The following is a 20,007-nucleotide window of genomic DNA, read 5'->3' as shown; positions in this document are numbered from 1 at the left end:
TGCCAAACGAACCTGATTGAATTTTTTGATTGGGTGACCAGAGAGCTGGATCGAGGACATATGCTAGATGTAATTTACTTGGATTTCAGCAAAGCCTTTGATACAGTTCCTCATAGGAGGCTCTTGAACAAACTTGAAGGGCTGAAGTTAGGACCCAAAGTGGTGAACTGGGTCAGAAACTGGCTGTTGGACAGACGCCAGAGGGTGGTGGTTAATGGAAGTCGCTCGAAGGAAGGAAAGGTGACTAGTGGAGTCCCTCAGGGTTCGGTGCTGGGGCCAATCCTGTTCAATATGTATGTAAGTGACATTGCTGAAGGGTTAGAAGGAAAAGTGTGCCTTTTTGCAGATGATACCAAGATTTGTAACAGAGTAGACACCGAAGAGGGAGTGGAGAATATGAAAAAGGATCTGCAAAAGTTAGAGGAATGGTCTAATGCCTGGCAACTAAAATTCAATGCAAAGAAATGCAGAGTAATGCATTTGGGGATTAATAATAGGAAGGAACCGTATATGCTGGGAGGAGAGAAGCTGATATGCACGGACGGGGAGAGGGACCTTGGGGTGATAGTGTCCGAAGATCTAAAGGCGAAAAAACAGTGTGACAAGGCAGTGGCTGCTGCCAGAAGGATTCTGGGCTGTATAAAGAGAGGCGTAGTCAGTAGAAGGAAGAAGGTGTTGATGCCCCTGTACAGGTCATTGGCGAGGCCCCACTTGGAGTATTGTGTTCAGTTTTGGAGACTGTATCTGGCGAAAGACGTAAGAAGACTTGAGGCGGTCCAGAGGAGGGCGACGAAAATGATAGGAGGCTTGCACCAGAAGACGTATGAGGAGAGACTGGAAGCCCTGAATATGTATACCCTAGAGGAAAGGAGAGACAGGGGAGATATGATTCAGACGTTCAAATACTTAAAGGGTATTAACGTAGAACAAAATATTTTCCAGAGAAAGGAAAATGGTAAAACCAGAGGACATAATTTGAGGTTGAGGGGTGGTAGATTCAGGGGCAATGTTAGGAAATTCTACTTAACGGAGAGGGTGGTGGATGCCTGGAATGCGCTCCCGAGAGAGGTGGTGGAGAGTAAAACTGTGACTGAGTTTAAAGAAGCGTGGGATGAACACAGAAGATTTAGAATCAGAAAATAATATTAAATATTGAACTAGGCCAGTTACTGGGCAGACTTGCACGGTCTGTGTCTGTGTATGGCCGTTTGGTGGAGGATGGGCAGGGGAGGGCTTAAATGACTGGGAGGGTGTAGATGGGCTGGAGTAAGTCTTAACAGAGATTTCGGCAGTTGGAACCCAAGTATAGTACCGGGTAAAGCTTTGGATTCTTGCCCAGAAATAGCTAAGAAGAAAAAAAATAAAAAATAAAAAATTTTTTTAAATTGAATCAGGTTGGGCAGACTGGATGGACCATTCGGGTCTTTATCTGCCGTCATCTACTATGTTACTATGTAGAGAGGCTATTAGGGACATGGTTTAAATCTGTAAAAAAATAACATCATAGAGGTGATAAAGTGAAGACGTAAAGAGCTTACTTTTTTGGAGAGTGAGTAAGGAAGGATGCTGCAAGAAGATGGAATAAATGGGCGCTGTGGAATGATGTCATAAAATGGAGCTGAAAACATAAGTACAGAGGCCAGCATTGGACAAAAAAGGGACTGTTATCAGAAAAATACTTTAAAAACGTGATAAACATTTAACTTAAGCAGATAGCCAGCTGAAATCTAAATAACTAGTGCATAGTGTAATCAATGCACATTAATCAAGATATGGATAATATACATACATCTACTATATTAAAACGCTAAGCGTGCATACGCACACTTACCTGCGTGATCCATGATCCCTGATCAGTAGGTCTGTGGTCGGCAGGAGTGCGCATGCGCACATAAAAAGGTCCCTGCGGTCTTGCCGCCTCCCTTACACTTCATGCCCGGCGCGCCTCCCCCCTCAAACAATGTAAGTTCTTCGTCGGTGCACACCCTTCCTTGCCGCACCTGAACTGCTGTTGACCCTCCCATCTGACCCTCCCACCGCGAGACGACATACAAACCTTCCGACTCCAGCAGTGTCCGCAGCATTGTAAACACGCTGCTTTGCAGCCTTCTACTGCCCTGATTTCGTCTGCCGTGTCCCTGAGACGCGGCAGAGGAAATCACGGGCAATAGAAGGCCGCGAAGCAGAGTGTTTAGAGTGCTGCGGATGCTGCTGGAGTCGGGAGGTTTGCATGTCGTCTCGCAGTGGAAGGGTCAGATGGGAGGGCCAGTGGGGTTGGCTGCACGGCTGCGGTAGTGTCGGGGGGGGGGGTTTGAGGTGGGAAATAACGGTTCTACTGCACAGGAGGATGGGAGGGAAGGATAGAAAAATGCCGGCTTCTACTTGTATGTGGGGATGGGAGGGTAGCGCAAAACACAGGGGAAATGGAAAGATGCTGCTCAAAGGTTCTATTGCACAGGGGGATGGGAGAGAGGCAGGCAGGCTGGCTTCGGGGGGGTGGGGGTGGGACAAATTCTGGAAGGTAGTGAGGGGGACATAGAAAGGAGGCACTGAAGGCACTAAGGACACAGGACAGAGGCACTGGGGGCACTAAGGACACGGGAAGGAGGCACTGGGGGCATGAGGCATTGGAGGCACTAAGGACGTAGGAGGTGGCACTAAGACATAGGAAAGAGCACCTAGCACCCGTTAATGTAACGGGCTAAAACACTAGTTGGCTTATAAATGAGAATTACAATAAAATGATGAAACGATGAATGACGTTTATCCTCAGTGAGTCTGATCACAAGGAGCATCAGTGGTAGAAGATCTGAACTATGGTTTCCCTAATTCTTAGTCCAGACTGCTCCAACCACTATGTCAGTGGTCTCAAATTCAAACCTTTTGCAGGACCACATTTTGGATTTGTAGGTACTTGGAGGGCCTCAGAAAAAAATAGTTAATGTTTTATTAAACAAATTATAGTTTTGCATGTGGTAAAATTCTTTATAGTTTATAAATCTTTTCTTTTGACTAAGTGTTAATAATAATATTGCAATTTATAGCTAAAGAGACATGATCAAGAAACTATTTTATTTTACTTTTGTGATTATGATAAACATACCGAGGGCCTCAAAATAGTATCAGGTGGGCCGCATGTGGCCGTGAGTTTGAGACCACTGCACTATGCTCATCTTCCACTCTCTGCTGACTTCAGATTTCTTAGCATCTTATAGAAAGGAAGAGGTGGTAGAGACAAAGACTATGTCTGAATCCAAAAGGGCCTGGGATAGGCAAGTGGGATCTCTCGGAGAGAGAAAGATAATGGTTACTGTGGATGGGCAGACTAGGTGGGCCATTTGGCCTTTATCTGCCATCAAGTTTCTATGTTTCTGTTCATTAACTGAACACTTTCAAAATGGAGATAATTCAACATATGTGTGGTTTTATAAAACTCATCATTATTTCATGTATCTATAGGTAGTTCCACAGAGGGAAGAATGTATCTTGCTGTCAAATTGTTTTCCCAACAACAAGGTATCTTATCTAAAACTATGGGTCTATTTTTACATAACAAATAAGAGCTTACCTGTAATTCATCTCCAATATCAGATGATACGATAAACCACATTGCGGCTTACATAAAATTAATTAGGATTCATAACATTAACATCAATGCCTTTCTAGATCATTTTCTCTGAAAATTTTTGAGCACGCACAGGTATTTCTAAAGATCAGATGAGTCTGCTGCTCTACAATTAATTCTATAACTTTAGTTTATTACAAATTTACATACCACAAATCCAGTTGGTCTATAAAATATACATAATAAAACAAAAACAGAAGAGAAATTTAAAAAAAGAAAAAAGCATCAAAAACAAAATATTTGAGATAGAACTTTTTCCAAAAATGGAGATAGGTAGATAGTTTTATAATGATCCCAGAATGGTGAACCATGCTGTCTTTATATGGATGAAAGGCAACATCAAATAAATCACAATGATGAAGTTATCTAGCTAAAACCAGCTGTCTAATAAAAGGCAGCAAACCATTAATAAATCTCATCAGACAGAACACACAAAAAATGTTTTGGCAAAAGGAATCTCTTTTTATACGAGGGGCGTTCAATAATTTATCTTCCTCAGTAGGAAAGAAGAGAATACATTTTTGTTTTATTTTTCAATATAGACCCCTGATAGCTCCATACACTTCATCCCCCCTTTGAAATAATTCTTCTATTTAATCTTCAAACCAGGATGTCACAGTTTCCTTGACATCTTCATCACTTGAAAACTGATGTCCATGGAGAGATTTCTTCAAAACTCAGAACAGGAAATAATCAGAGGGAGCCAGGTCAGGACTGTAGGATTGATGATTCAGCTGCTGAACCCCACATTCTCGGATGGTAGCCTGTGATTGTCATGACATGTGCACTGGCGCATTGTCATGAAGCAGCAGCATGCTGTAAGTTTTCCTCATCTTTTCTCCTTGATTGTCTCCCGCAAAATGATCATTGTGTTGGTGTAACTCTCCCCGGTTATGGTTGTCTTGTGTGGCATGAATTCCAGAAACTAAAGTCCTTCATCATCCCAGAAAACAGTTGCCATGACTTTGCCTGCAGAAGATCTTTGTGTCTTGCACTTTTTTGGAGTTGGAGATGACTTGTACTTCCACTGCATTGACTCCATTTTGGGCTCAGGGTCTCTATGATAGACCCAAGTCTCATCTCCAGTCACCAAACGATGAAAAAAATTACTTGGTCTTCACAGAGCACCTCCAAGTTCTCCTGACAGCACTGGAGCCTCGTGGCCTTCTGACATGGTGTCAGCATTCTTGGAACTCATCTTGCACTAACCTTGGACATGCCCAACTTTTCATGAATTAATTTTCTAAACTGTACCTGCCATTTCTTCAACTATTCAGGAAACCTTAATTCATCTGTCTGACAAAATTAAATCCTCGACTTTCTTGCACATTTCTGTGGAAGTTGTTTCCATAGGCCATCCAGTGTGAGGGTCATCTTCAATGGACTCTCTACCTCACTTAAACTGCTTGCTCCAAAACTTTATTTTGTAGGATGTTAGGGAAGACTTGCCATAAATTACAGTCATGCGTTCAAGGATCTCCTTTGGCTTTTTCTCTTCTTTTGTGAGAAATTTTATCACTGAATGGTGCTCCAAATCTAGCAGTTTCTTACTTGAGGACTCTCCTGACATCCTGTCTCTTGGAGTGTAAGACTTGCATTGAGCCGCAACTGTGCATGAGTAACCTTGAAACATGTCATAACATACAAAGACCTGACCTGCTACTTTCATTCAAACTCAGGTAGATAAATTATTGAATGTCCCTCATAGGTAATCTTGGGATCCAAGAAAAACGGGATTTAGGAGAGTGGGAATTGGGCTCTGTTTCCAACAAGCCAGGTAGGACAGTCCAGACTGTTTAAAATCCTGGTTTAAACAGTAAGCTTGGCTACAACAGAGATAGTCATTATTATCTGCACACCTATTTGTGCTGAAGCAGTAGTTTCAATTCTAATTCTGAGTTCTGCAAACATTTTATGGAAGGTCTCCTATAGTGGTGGTAGACATACCCCTCTGAACTGAAAGCCAGGGGATGCCCTCAGAAGCTTCAGGAACTGGGGGGGAGGGACATGGGAAGGAGGATACACTACTATATCAATGAAGAGAGAAGGGAAAGCAGATTTTTCAGTTGGCTGGCTTTCTTGATTTTATTTTATCCTAGCAAGATCAGAACATGTCTGGATAGGTGTCTTTCTAACCTGCTGCTTGAGCTCTTTCCCTGAATATGAAGTATCCTTCCCTGAAGAGTTGTTCCCACTTGTTTTCCTGCAAAAACAAGGTTTTTGAAGGCAGATACAAGTTTAAAATTCATTCCATGGAAAATCTAAGATAGCTGCCGCAAGAGCGATTTTATGGTTGAAATGACCTGGGAAACTCAAATCGAAAAATAAAAAATGGTGATTTTAGGATTTTTGGAATGGGGGGACATAGGACTATTCTCTAAACCACCCAAAACGTAAATCTGGAGACCTCCCAAATTCAATCTCACAGGCTTATCAGCCTGTTACTCACTGTGCAATGCTGTGTGCTGGCAGCTGCAACATGGAAGCTGTAACAGCATCCTCTGCCTGAAAATTGAACTGCCTGAGTCTTTTTAATGCATCTCGGACCCAACACACTGATCGAAAACTTTCATCCCTCCCGGAACCCATACACACTAATGGTTGGAGGAACTCAACCAGCCCTAATCTTGGATATACACCGGAGTCACACAGCCTACACTCAAATCCACTAGCAGATGAACCTGGGGTGAGCAACGCTCCCGAGGGAAGAGTCCCTGAATCCTGAACTGAGATTGCAAACTGTCTAGATGGATGCACTGCCAAGCAGCCAACCCCCTACCCCCTGGAAGCAGACTTTGCCCTTAAAGTTTGCGATCTCCGCAGCCAGAGCTGTCCCCACAGGGATCTTCTACAGCACAAAAGTATGTGAAGCAGTGAAAAAATACTGATGTTTAAGAAAAAAAAAAACAACACAAGCAGAAAAGACTAGCTCCTACCATCTTGCTTGTAGGAACACAATTGGAAGTTGAAGGGCAGTCTAGAGGTAAGAAAGGAGGAGCAAAAAGCTATGCTAATGAGGCTTCCTACATGAGATCTCATGAAATGGGATTGATCACCCAAGTGTTCAGGAATAGAAATCAAACCTGAAACAGGTTACCCTCATCTGTCTAGAATGTCAACAAGAGTTCATTAAAACAAGGTAGTCAAAATCAGGCACATGAATGAATTTTCTGGCACATTTTCTATTTTTCACTTTTTACTGCAGAGGGAAAGATATTAGTAATATTCTTCAGTGAGGTTCTTTATACTTTGTGATAGCCATTTATCTTGCATTTATCAGTGTCAATACAATTCTAGGACTAGCCTTCACACAGAATATGAACCTGATCTCAGTGCACACTACACTACTGCTTCACAGGCATTAAAACACAAAGGGGGAAATTCTATAAGAAGAATCTAAAGATAGTAAATTAGCTTCAAGCTCATAATTGAAAAAAAAAAAAAAATTAATTGGGTGATAGGCACCTAACTTCATAGGTGCGATTTTACAAAAGACAGGCCTATTGTATGGCATGTAACTCCATAGTAGGCATGTTTAGGGGTGGAGAAAAACTTAGGCACCAAGTGGCTCAATTCTCTAAAGGACTTAAATGCATATAATGTAGGACATTAAAACCCTGGCCTACATTACAGGAGCCTAAGTTTTAAGTTTTATGCCTAAGTATGACCAATAAGAGATAGGTGTCTTATCTTTTTAGATGCTATTTACAGAATTTTCCCTCAAAGTCATTAAAAATGACTACAAAAGCAAAAAGATAAAATTGAGGAAAGAAGCAATACCAAATGAATATCATGAGAGCAAGTAAATAACAAAAAACTACTTACCTCGTGTGCTAACATTTTATAGAGCTCTTCTTTAGTAACAGAAATCCTCTCTCTGTCTGTGCTATCCACAACAATTATTACAAACTAGAAGAAAGGATCAGAACATAGCTATAACATACAAAGCTGACAACAAAATCCTTACTGCTACTCAGCTTTCTTGCAGAATCAAATTCAATTAGTAGTTTCTCTCAGTGGAATGAATGCAAATTAGGAGCTGTCAATCAACTATGCTGGAAAGTCTCTGAAAACTGAGGAGCATCTGCAAGTGTGCTCTCATTATTTGGTCTCCCTACCTCTTCCTCTCTCCCTAAATGCTACTGGCATTAGTCCACAGGGAAAGCACATTAAGAGATGGGAAAATGCTTTTCTTTGTTCCCCTCCTCCCATAAAAAAAGAGATTAAGTTCTTTCCTTTATAATATTTTTCCAGTAGATAAGGGTGGTATGCTGAACCATAGGGTCATCCATCTGTGCCCATGAGTATACTGCAGATAATGTCAATCACAGCTTTTCAACTCCTTCGTTACAGTGTCTGCCGCCCTTTCAGTTTGTACCAAAGCTGGCGACAGCCCTACAGAAGAAAATAGAAGGAGAGATAAAGTCCTACAGAAAAAGACAGAAGGAAGGATATGAGGAATTTCCCCTAAACTAGGTGTCTGATCTGCTCAGTTGATGTTAAAACAATCAATGAAGAAACAGTGAAATAGTTAAAATATTAACAAACCTCTGAGAGGAACAATGAATTCAAGAAACAAACAATCTAAACATTTATGGAGCTCAATCATGCCTCCCTTGTAATCCTATATACAGTCTCTTTCTAATCAAATAGTCTGGCTGACAGAGAAATCTTAGCTATGGAGCTAACCATTAAGCCTGAGTCATAAAGAAGGCACATAAGATAAATTGCTGGGGGAAAGGTTTCAGCATACCATTTCTATCTATTGGAAAATATATTATCAAGGTAAAAACCTAATCTTTTTTTCCAGTACAACAGGGATGGTACGCTGAACCATATTGTCTTTGTTTTTCGCTTTATGTATGTTTACTTGGAAACTGCTGTGACTTCAGGCGCTATATATTAAATTTTTAAATAAATACCTAAGCAGTCCCCAAACTCTAGGGTGAGACTGATGAGCCTGTTCATAGAACTGAGGACTCGAAAGCGGCTTCCTCCTATGCTGCTATGTCCACCCTGTAGAATTTGGTAAAGGTATGAAGGAAGTACCAGGCTGCTGATCTACAAACATCCTCGGGTAGAACTTTTCACTTCTCTATTACCCTCCAGGTACTTTAGTTAGATTGTGAACCTTCGGGACAGTAAGGGAATTTTTCAAGTACCTTTCTTATTTCTAATCTTAATGTATATTTTCTGTAAACCGCTTAGAACCTAACGGATGTAGCGGTATATAAGAAATAAATTACATTACATTACATTACATTACAAGTAGTTGTTTGCCGCAACCGATGTAGCTAAAGGAAATTGCTCTACAGATTTATCTACAGATGGTGGCCTTGAGGAAGATCCGGTTCCATCTCACCTGATTGGTCATCAAGAAAAGATGATCCAAGGGACAAAATACATTAGTGACCTTTAGGTCAGTGATTCCCAACCCTGTCCTGGAGGAACACCAGGCCAATCGGGTTTTCAGGCTAGCCCTAATGAATATGCATGAGAGAGATTTGCATATGATGGAAGTGATAGGCATGCAATTTGCTTCATGCATATTCATTAGGGCTAGCCTGAAAACCCAATTGGCCTGGTGTTCCTCCAGGACAGGGTTGGGAACCACTGCTTTAGGTAACGCAAGAAAACTCTTCAGATGTCCAGAACCTTTAATGCCTTGTCTTTCTTCTTAGACCCAGAGGGATGACATGCTAACCTGAGGGATGACAGCCTAACCTGAAGGATGAAATGCTAAGACAACTTTTGGTCACTCCCACTTCCTTCTAAGACTATACAGTATTGAGATTCTAATATGGAAACGGATCTCAGATCAGCAGCCTTAGTCTCAGGGCACTTTTCAAGAATCTAACTATGTCTGGATGGGCCGCTAGTGAAGCTCAATTCTCTTGGCCCCAGAAGCGTGAAAGCCTTGCTACTTGAACTTTAAGGGATACCTCTGCCAATCCCTTGTAAAGGCCCTCTTGGAGAAACATCAGCACCGTTAAGATTAGGGCTTTGCCCAGCTCTAACCTTTCTCTGCTGCACCAGTGCTGAAACGTCTCCCACGCCTTAGCATATGCCAAAATGGTCATTGGCTTTTAGGCTCTAAGGAGAGTAGTAAAGACTACTTCTGAATATCCTTTCTGGAATAGCACTGCACGCTCAAGAGCCATGCCATAAGACCAATGCATCCCGGATCTTGTAGGGCAATCAGCCCCTACAAGAGCAAGTCTGGGAACACCAGGAGTCTTTGCTCCTTTTATAGGTGTACAAGATCTATGTACCACAGGTCCTGGGCCAATCTGGTGCTTTCCCGGGTGATTTGCTATTCAGCAGACCAGCTGGCCTATCATGGTCCAGGTTGCTAACACATAGAGCAGCACAGTCTCTGGTCATGGTTGAACTAAAGCATATGGCCCTTCACATCTGGGTTTGCATCTTCAGCTGAAGAACAAATCATCTTTTTGTTCTCTGCAGTTGCCGTGAGGTCAGATGACCATCGTCTCTTAATGGCCTGAAACGCTTTCAGGGACAACAACCACTCTCCCGGGTTTAATGTCTTGTCTGTTGCGGTAATCCGCTTGAACATTGTCCACCTCAGCCATGTGCCCCACAGAGATTGCCTGAAGGTGGGAGTTTCTGCCCAACAGAACAGTGCTTTCACCTCCTGCCAGAGCGGAGTGCACCTGGTGCCTCTCTGCCCGTTGACACAGGCCACTGCAGTGGCATTATCGGAGAAGACTGACTGCTTTGCCCTCCAGAAAAGACTACAGTCATTGCAGCACCAGGCAAATGGCTTGCAGTTCCAACCTGTTGAAAGATCATTTTTGCTGAGATAAAGAGTCCATTGTCCTTGAACTGGGTGGCCGCTGCAATGAGCCTTCCAACCAAATAAGCTGGTGTCCGTTGTTAGGATGATCCAGGAATTGATCCAGCACAGAGTTCCCTTTACTAGAGACTGTGGGCAGAGCCACTAGCTCATGCTGCTTCTGGCTGCTATTGTCCAGAGGAGTGGAACTTTCAGGGAGTCTCTCCGAGGCGACCAGTGAGATAATGCCGTGTCCTAGAGGGGGCGCATGTGTGCCTTCACTCAGGGTACTACCTCTATTGTGGCCGTTATTAACCCAAGGACCTGAAGGTAATGCCATGCAGTAGATGTTGGCTTGGTCAACTAGTCTAATCTGACCACAAAGCTTCTGTTTGTGTGCATCTGGAAGAAAGACTCGGCCTTCTACCATGTTGAATAAGACCCCAGATATTCCACGGATTACACCAGAACTAGGTGGCTCTTTCAAAAGTTCACAATCCAGCCCAGACTCTGTAATGTCCACACAACTGCCACTAAGACCTATTCTCCTTCTATTTGGGACAGTGCTCTGATGAGCCAATTGTCCAAGAATGGGTGCATTTGCCAACCTGCTCTGTGGAGAAGAGCGGCCATTACCACCATAACTACCATAACTTTGATGAAAGCTTGGAGCACCATTGCCAGCCCAAAAAGAAACACACTGAGAATTAGTAGTGGAATCTGAGGAACTTTCTGTGTTCCAGGAAGACTGAGATGTGAAGGTAAGCTTCCATCAAATCCAGAGCAGCTAGAAATTCTCCTGGCTCTACCGCTGTGATGACAGACCAAATGATCTCCATCTGGAACCAAGGAATTCTCAGGGCCGCATTGACGTATTTGAGATCCAAGATGAGCCTTTCTTGGGCATGACAAAATATACCAAGTATCTGCCAGAGACCGAGTCTTCTGAAGGAACTGGTTCTATGGCGTGAATAGCTAGCAACTGTCGTAATGTTGCCTGGACTTTTTCCGCCTTTTCTGGCCGGCCTGCAGTGAATTCATGAACCAGTCAGAGAGAGAGCGTGTGAACTCTATTTTGCAACCCTTTGCAATAATCTCCAGGATCCAGCAATTGGTTGTGATCTGTTCCCAGGCCTCCAGATAGTGCGAGAGTCAACCTTTAATCTTCAGAGGAGCAGCTTGAGAGCCAACGTCATTGTGGCTTTTTGGCTGGCACTGCAGTGCAAGAACTGGAACCTTGGTTCCTCCAGTTATTGAAGAATTTCTGCCTGGAACCTTGAAAGGCTCTCTGGTTAGAGGCTCCTGCTGAGTACTGGCGAGAGCACTGGGACCCATGAAAGGATCTCCAGTTCTGGCCTCTGGCTGCTCAGGGTCTGCTGGTTGGTAAAGATCTTGGATGGTGATCCTGTACACTGGCTATAAGATCATCTAAGCCAGTTGTCTCAAACTCGCAGCCCAGGGGCCAGATGCAGCCTGCCGGTACTATTTTGAGGCCCTCGGTATGTTTATCATAATCACAAAAATAAAATAGAACAGTTTCTTGATCATATGTTTCTTGATCATATGTTTCTATTATCAAGACTTAGCCAAAAGGAAAGATTTATAAACTATAAAGAGTTTTACCTCATGCAAAATTATTATTTCTTTAATAAGACATTGACTATTTTTTCTTAGGCCCTCCAAGTACCTACAAATCCAAAATGTGGCCCTGACAAGGGTTTGAGTTTGAGACCACTGATCTAAGCTCTTCCCAAACAGCATCTATCCCCTGAATGAGAGCCTGCTCAGAGATATCGAGTCACCTGCCCATTGTCTAATCCAAAGCATACAACGGGCAGAGACTGAATATGTTGAGACTTCCCTCATGACTCTGATTATATCATAGAGTGTATCAGCTACATAGTCTAGACCTGCTAACAGAAGTTGTGACAGGGGCTCATCTCCACCAGGTTCTGATTTCGTAGCCTGGAATGACAGGCATGTGTCACAAAAGAGGTCGTGACTACCGCCTTAATCCTTAAGGATAAAGCCTCAAACTGCTTCTGGAGGACCATATCCACTCTGTGGTCCTGCAGATTCTTTAAAACAACTCCTCCCTCACTTGGTAGGGAAGTGCGTTTGGTCACCTGGGCTACCAGGAAATCCATCTTTTGCATAGCAAACATTTGCTAGAATTCCTGATCCATAAGATACAGCTTAGACATGGTTTTAGCCACCTTCAGGGGTCTCCAAGGGCTCTGTGACCAGGATCCTCATTTCTGGGTGCCATGGAAAAACATGGGTTGAGCTTGTATCAGGTGATGGTGCGCCCGCATCTGGAGTACTGCATCCAATATTGATCGCCGTACCTAAAGAAGGATATGGCGAGAGGGTTCAGAAGAGAGCGACGCATTTGATAAAAGGTATGAAAAACCTTTCATATGCTGAAAGATTAGAGAGATTGTAGCTTTTTTCACTGGAGAAGCGGAGACTTAGAGGGGATATGATAGAGACTTATAAGATCACGAAGAGCATAGAGAAAGTGGAGAGGGACAGATTCTTCAAACTTTTGACAACTACAAGAACAAGAGGGCATTCTGAAAAATTAAAAGGGGACAGATTCAGAACCAATGCTAGGAAGTTCTTCTTCACCCAACGGGTGGTGGACAACTGGAACGCGCTTCCAGAGGGAGTGATAGGACAGGGTACGGTAATGGAGTTCAAGAAGGGATTGGACAATTTTCTGAAGGAAAAGGGGATAGAAGGGTATAGAGGGCTAGTATACAGGTCCTGGACTGCTGGGCATGATGGACCTCAGGTCTGACCCAGCAGAGGCACGGCGGCTTATGTTCTTATGGACCCCGCTCAGAAGAGAATACTGGGAAGAAGGAGTTTGCAGAGGGTCTAACTTTAGTGCTCAAAGTGACTCAGTAATAATCTCCAGCAATGTAGAGGACTTAAAAAGTCTGCGAACAGAGGGATTCTCTCCCTTATCCATGTCCGATATCACCTCTGGTTCTCCATACAAGAGGCTGCTTCTCCCATCAGGGAAGCCTCATTTTGAGACAATAAAGGAATTAAATCCGATTCCTCATCCCCAGAATCCCTGTCCGACCATTAGAGACCAGAACAGATGTCACTCTCAGGGGAAAAAATGCTTTGGGTATTCCGAGGGGCCTGCAAGCTGGCCGCTTGCCAGTGGACTTGACAGGCAGAGTTCGGCCTTATGCATAATCCTGCCAGAGGAAATTAATGAACTCTGGGGGTAAAGGCCTGAGCGGGCAACTTTCCTTCTCTCTTAGTATTGAGTAATTGCCTTTTCTTGGGCTGTGAAGCCTCTATGCCCTTATGGTGTACAGGACCACTGTCCCAGGGCTCCAGGTATTTCTCTCTCAAACCCCCTCCCCCCCGATGGGACCATTTCCCATTCTCTAGCCCTAGAAGTCCGCAGAGGGGCTAAGCCTGAAGTTCTCACCCCTCCATCTCTCACAGAACATGGAAGGGCGCTCTTCAGCCACCCATTTGGTGCAAATAAGGTATGATATAGAGATATTAGGGTCTGAAGACTCCATTCCTGGTAGTTTAAGGCAAAACAAGATGTTTTGGAGAAGTTGGAGAACTTAGAAAAAAAAAATCTGAAAATCTAAGATGGCTTTCTGCGCCATTGTCTCAGTGCCAAAACATAGCTTCAAAACGCTTCAGGGCTGACCAAAAAACGCAAAATATAAGCTTTTAGAGGAGGGGACCAAACTGTAGAAACAGTCAAAACACACTTTCAAGACCCCCTTCCCACAATTTTCCCCATAGGCAGTCACAGCCTATATTCACAAACTATGTGCTGGGGAAATGGTGCTGCAGCATTCTTCAGCTCCTTTAAGGTGTATCTTAATAGGTTCTCTGCCTCCAGCCAGCTGCCACACCGATATCTTTGGGCTATCAGTCGGACCTTAGTCGACTAATCCTCTACCCCCCTCCCCCTCCCAGACCATCACACAGAAAAAAAGAGGGGCAGACAAAATTGCAGCCAGCACCCCAAGCACCCTGAAGAACCGCTACTGATGCCTATCAGCCTGAAGCTTCTGACCAAATCAAAGAAGTGAGCAAGTGCTGAGGGCATGGAACCCTGAGCTCCACAAATCTTCAGCAAGCTGGCTGTATAGGTCCCCGAACGATATACCCGCCAGCTTTAGACTTGAATGTCTGCTCCTCTCCAAGCAGGCAGAGTAGTCCTTTTAAGTTGGGATTTCCGAGATTGCACAAAAATCCGCAAATAAGGAGGAAAACACCACAAACAAAAAAGAAATAAACAGAGCAAATCAGAGCGATACCTTCATGCTTGCTTGCAGAAGGAAGAACTGAAGGGGGCAGTAGAGACCGTGGAGGAGGAAAAGTTGAACAGCTGTGATTGACATTAGATAATGACACGGTGGCGGTTTACCCGCGGCCACCGCATTTTAGCCGCGGGTCACCCGTCGAAACGGGGAACGAAAACTAGCAGTCGCTGCGGCAATGGGGACAAGGTCATTCACCGCCCGTGGGGCGGTGAATGGTCTTGTCCCCGCAGTGAGGCATGAAGGATCGCGCGGTCCCCGCAGCACACACCCGCCTGCCCAATCGATCCTACTGTTTAGCCAGCTCTCTCCCTTCTCCTCACCTTAGTTTGTAGGTTTTCTTTTTCGGCGACCCGCACGCTATCAGAGAGCCGCGCACCCGCTGCTGCTCAGTTTCGATCTTCTGCTCTGACGCAACCAGAAACAGGAAGTTGCAGCAGAGCAGAAGATTAAACACTGAGCAACCGCGCGTGCGCGGCTCTTTGGGAAAGCGTGCATGTCGCCGAAAAACAAAACCTACAAACTAAGGTGAGGAGAAGGGAGAGCTGGCTAAACAGTAGGATCGATTGGGCAGGCGGGTGGTGGCTGCGGGGACCGTGCGATCGCTCGTGTTCCCGGCTCAAATTGGAAGGAGGGAGTGAAAGGGAAAAGGACTCTGGGCCAAGGAGATGAAGACGGAAAGAAAAACCCACAGCAGGAAAGAAAGGGAAGGACAGGCAGGTGAGCAAGATGCTAGAAGCAAGGGGGGGAGGGGAAGAAAGAGGGAAAAAAGCTAGATGGGGTTGAAAAGAAGAGACACACTGGTATGGAAGAGGAAGATAGGGGAAATCTGGACACAGGAAGGTAACAGAAAGAGGGACAATTATGTGCATGGGGCACAGGGACAGTGACATAAAGGGGACATGCCATGGGGATGGTATATGGACACAGGGGAGGGAGCAATGACAGATACATAGGGGAGATATTAGAAATGGAGAAAATAGGAGCACAGAAGCGAGATGGTTTGTGGGGATGGGACAGGGACCGAGCTTGCAGGCTCCAGTGGCTTGCACAAATTACATTGTAACGTGCCATGAAAATAAGAGGGAGGAAGGTAGATAGATAGGCCACGCGAGAGGAGCTGAAGGGTAGTAGAAAGGAACAGATGGTAAAGGAGGGAGGGAAGGGTGGTGGTGGAAAGGAATAGGACAGACATTGAAGGAGGGTGGAGAGGAACAGACCCCGAAGGGAAATGTGGAAGACAGAGTGGGAAGAAGACAGATGCCAGACTATGGGGGAGCGGAGGGAAGAAGATGGGTGCTAGACCAATTGGAGGGGGGGGGTGAAGGGAGAGGCACAGTAACAGCAAGTGGAAGACGCAGAGAGAAGACACACAGTGGAAGGAAGGAATTGAATGAGAAGATGTGGAAAGCAGAAACCAGACAACAAAGGTAGAAAAAAAAATTATATTTATTTATTTATTTTTTGCTTTAGGATAAAATAGTATATTAGTTGTGTTGATAAAAATTTATAAACAAAGCCCTGCCAGCTGAACATCTCTTTCTCTAGTTCAGCAGCAGGAACTTTGATTTATAAGAAAGGAATAAGCTAAATATTACAGTACTAAGGCTTATATGGTGGATGCAGCGGGGACAGTGACGGGGCGGTGAAAGGGATGGCGGTGGCGGTGACGGGGCGGTGAAGGGAACGGCGGTGACGGGGCAGTGCAGAGGATGGTGGGCCGGTGACGGGGACAGATTTTTTCCCCGTGTCATTCTCTAATTGACATCTTCTGCAGTATGCTCGCAATCACAGGAGTATAACCCTATGGTTCAGCATATCATCCTTATTGTACTGGAACTTGCAATGGTATACTTAGCTGCACCAAGCTCTCAGGCCAATGCAATAAAGTGTGCAAGGTTGTGTGCACAGCTTAGCTTGGTTTTTGCACACTACCATAAATGCCCTATGCTAAAATCAGTTTTGTGCATGAGCTAACTGCACAAAGACTTGTGTTTACATCAGTGCAAAGCTCATTTAAATCACACAGTAATAAAGATATGAGTTATTCAATGCAGATAAGTGCACAGGGGTTTCAATGCAAGGTCTAAGAACACATTTACAAATTTAAAAAAAATACAATTTCAATTCTTACTTCAGTGTTCGTATAGTAGGTATTCCATGAAGAACGAAGTGATTCTTGGCCTCCAATGTCCCACATGAGAAATCGTGTATTGTTAACTACTATCTCTTCCACATTACTACCAATTGTAGGTGAAGTGTGCACAACTTCATTCATTGAACTGTAAAAGAAATAAAAGCAGGAATCTTACAGTTTTATTATGTAGAAAAGAAAAGTTCACATTTTACAAAAATTTTAAAAAACAAACAAACCTTTTTTAAATTTCTGAAAGTAAACTTCCATACTTAAAACAGTAATACCACAAATTAAGAACAGCAGTGCATAACTATGCTCAACTACAGCCCACCCCAGCAAAAAAATGCAAAGCAAATCAAAATCAGAGGTCATTTCTAAAAACTGCACCAACAATTTTATACCCAATTAGCTTAGATATGGCAATCCCACTGAAATAATCTACTTTTTAGGGTCATATGGTGAAATTATGTTTTATCTTAATAAGAAATTATGTTTTTACCTTAATAATTTTCTTTTCCTTCGTCAGTTATATCATTCTGAATAAGTGGGTGTTATCCCCCCTACTAACAAATGGAGATAGGGGAAAAACTGATTTTCAAGTGATCTCACCAGTTTAAGGTTTGTTGCTCAGAGAAAAAGCTCAGTATGCAACTGCCAAACAGCAGCAGGTCTCTTCATAATGCATATCCATGACCCATTAACCACTGTAGCTGCAATGCTTATTAAGCGAACATAACACCATATCATGGCACTCACTACCCTGCATATAGAAGAATTTTTTTCTCTTTTTTTTTTTAAGACTAAAAAGGAAGATGTAGTGTACCCTGTGAGCACTTCTCCTCAGTCTTCCAAGTACAGGTTTCAGAGCAGTATGGCTGACTAAAGGAAAGAAAATTATCAAGATAAGATAATTTCACCTTTCTTAGTGTCAGCTACACTGTTCTGAATGAGTGAGATGTACCCAAGCAGATTCACTGGGCAGGGAAAGACAAGGTCCCCCTGACTAAATGACTGCTCTGTCAAAACCCACATGTGCTCTGGCTAGTATGACCAACATGTAATGCTCAAGTGAATCCTTAATCCTGAGGACACTTGTCTATTCTTAAGAGGACTATATAGCTGTTTTGGTCCATCTCGAAATAGAGGCCTTGGAAGATGCCTGGTTCTTCCAGGGCCATGAAAAAGGACAAAGAAATATACGGAAAGAGGAAATTCATCCATCCTCTTCAAATAATGCAGCAACGTGTGCTGGACATTCAGCTTATGCAATCTCCGAGCTGAAATGTTGGAGCCCTCCTCCATAAGTGAGGCCAACAGACCTCCCGGTTCACATGGAATGGAGATAAGATGGAAGAAACTGTGCGAAGACACAGAACCCTTTGAAAAGGAGAGGTACAGCCTACAGCAACTCTGACCCAAAGCAACTGGATCTAGAAAAACTGGCTTAAGAGAAAATCCTTAATGGTAGCTGATCTCAGTGGCTCAAACAGAGCCCTAGAGAGCATCAACAAAACTGAGGGAAGGTCCCATAATGGCAAGGATGGTCAAACTGGAGGATGCAAACATGTGACCCCTTTCAAAAACCAGACTCAGGAGTTCAGTCAAAAGGGCCTTTCTGCAGCCATAAGAATCGGTCAGCCCAAAAATGGCTCAACTTCCTGTGGCAACCTCTAGTGCCAAGGGTCACTGAGAATCTTTCTGCCTGAGTTCAGGAAGCAGGAGAGGTCAAGCCTCACCCATATCTTTCATTAACATTTCCAGAACTTCCTCAACAGGAATCGTTCTTGAAGGGCAGTTGACTGAGGAGCACTTAGAAGGCTGAGCCAACAGCCCGGTGGTGCAGCCACAACCAGCCGAACGTGCCATGCCTTCCTCGAAGTGAGAAACTTCTGGAGGACAACCCTAGCCATACGGCCTCCCTAGATGGCCTGACTCTGAAAGCTTCAGAGGAGAAACCCAGCTTATGCTGCTGCTCCACTCTTCTCATGCAGCTCCCTCAGGATTGAACCCTCTAGAACAGTGGTCTCAAACTCGCGGCCCGGGGACCACATGCGGCTCGCCAGGTACTATTTTAAGGCCCTCGGTATGTTTATCATAATCACAAAAGTAAAATAAAAGTTTCTAGATCATATGTCTCTTTAGCTATAAATTACAATATTATTATTAAGACTTAGCCAAAAGGAAAGATTTATAAACTATAAAGAGTTTTAAACCTCATGCAAAATTGTAATTTCTTTAATAAGTCATTAACTATTTTTTTCTGAGGCCCTCCAAGTACCTACAAATCCAAAATGTGGCCCTGCAAAGGGTTTGAGTTTGAGACCACTGCTCTAGAACCAGTAAAGCAATCTTTTCCCATGACTGCTAAGACAAGCTCATTCACTTTACAGTATGTTCAATATTTTTCTATCTCCTCAAGAGCATAAAGTAGGGGGTGCCCAAAACGTCGATCGTGATCTACCGGTTGATCGCAAAGCAATGCCAGTAGATCGCTGAGCCAGTGTTCTACCTAGCGTCTTTAGCATCTTTTAGCCAGGCGCTCTGCGTTCAGATGACACGCTTCCCCCTCAGCGTCCTCCGTTCTTCCCTCTGGACCTATAACAGTTGAAAGTTAATTACGGCAGCCTGCAGAGCAAACATAGCAAGCTGCCTTTGGCCTCTGTAGCACATCCCCGCCCCTGAGGTTATAGGAGGTGTGGGACCACGGCAGAGAGAACGTGCTACAGAAGCCGACGGCAGCCTGCTACATTTGCTCTGCAGGCTGCCGTAATTAACTTTCAACTGTGATAAGCCCAGAGGGAAGAACGGAGACGAGGATAGTTGCAATCAAGAAGTCTGAGGTCCTGACAGTCACTGTTTGCGGGAAGCAGCAGAGGTAAGGCTGTGCCCATCGTGAGGGGGTTGCTTTAGAGACGCTGGATCGGGGAGTGGGGGGGAAGACAAAAGGACCTTAAGGAGGGGAGGGGGAAGTACAGAAAGCACAGTTACTTACCGTAACAGGTGTTATCCAGGGACAGCAGGCAACTATTCTCACATATGGGTGACGTCATCAGCGGAGCCCGGATGCGAAAGCTCGCAAGCAGACTTGCTTGAAGAAACTCGAAGTTTTGAGTCAACCACACCACGCATGCACGAGTGC

At 44.1% G+C, this 20,007-nt stretch overlaps 1 protein-coding gene across 8 annotated transcripts in view; it reads right to left on the bottom strand.

Annotated features, from left to right (window-relative positions):
- ARL5A (ADP ribosylation factor like GTPase 5A) overlaps nt 1-20,007 on the bottom strand; it is a 50,424-nt gene that overhangs the window by 9,690 nt on the left and 20,727 nt on the right. For all 8 annotated transcript variants that reach the window (XR_004539588.1, XM_033945897.1, XM_033945898.1 and 5 more), the window contains 2 exons: nt 16,866-17,013; nt 7,451-7,534 (listed from right to left, as the gene is read on the bottom strand). Coding sequence is in view for 7 of the 8 variants with exons in the window: in XM_033945893.1 (XP_033801784.1) it covers nt 7,451-7,534; nt 16,866-17,013 (232 nt within the window). In the remaining variant the exon portion in view is untranslated. The remainder of the gene's footprint in view (nt 1-7,450; nt 7,535-16,865; nt 17,014-20,007) is intronic.

The sequence above is a fragment of the Geotrypetes seraphini genome, chromosome 5 (assembly GCF_902459505.1).
Source record: "Geotrypetes seraphini chromosome 5, aGeoSer1.1, whole genome shotgun sequence".
In the NCBI taxonomy this organism is placed as follows: Eukaryota; Metazoa; Chordata; class Amphibia; order Gymnophiona; family Dermophiidae; genus Geotrypetes; species Geotrypetes seraphini.
This window is presented reverse-complemented; position numbering and strand designations above follow the sequence as displayed.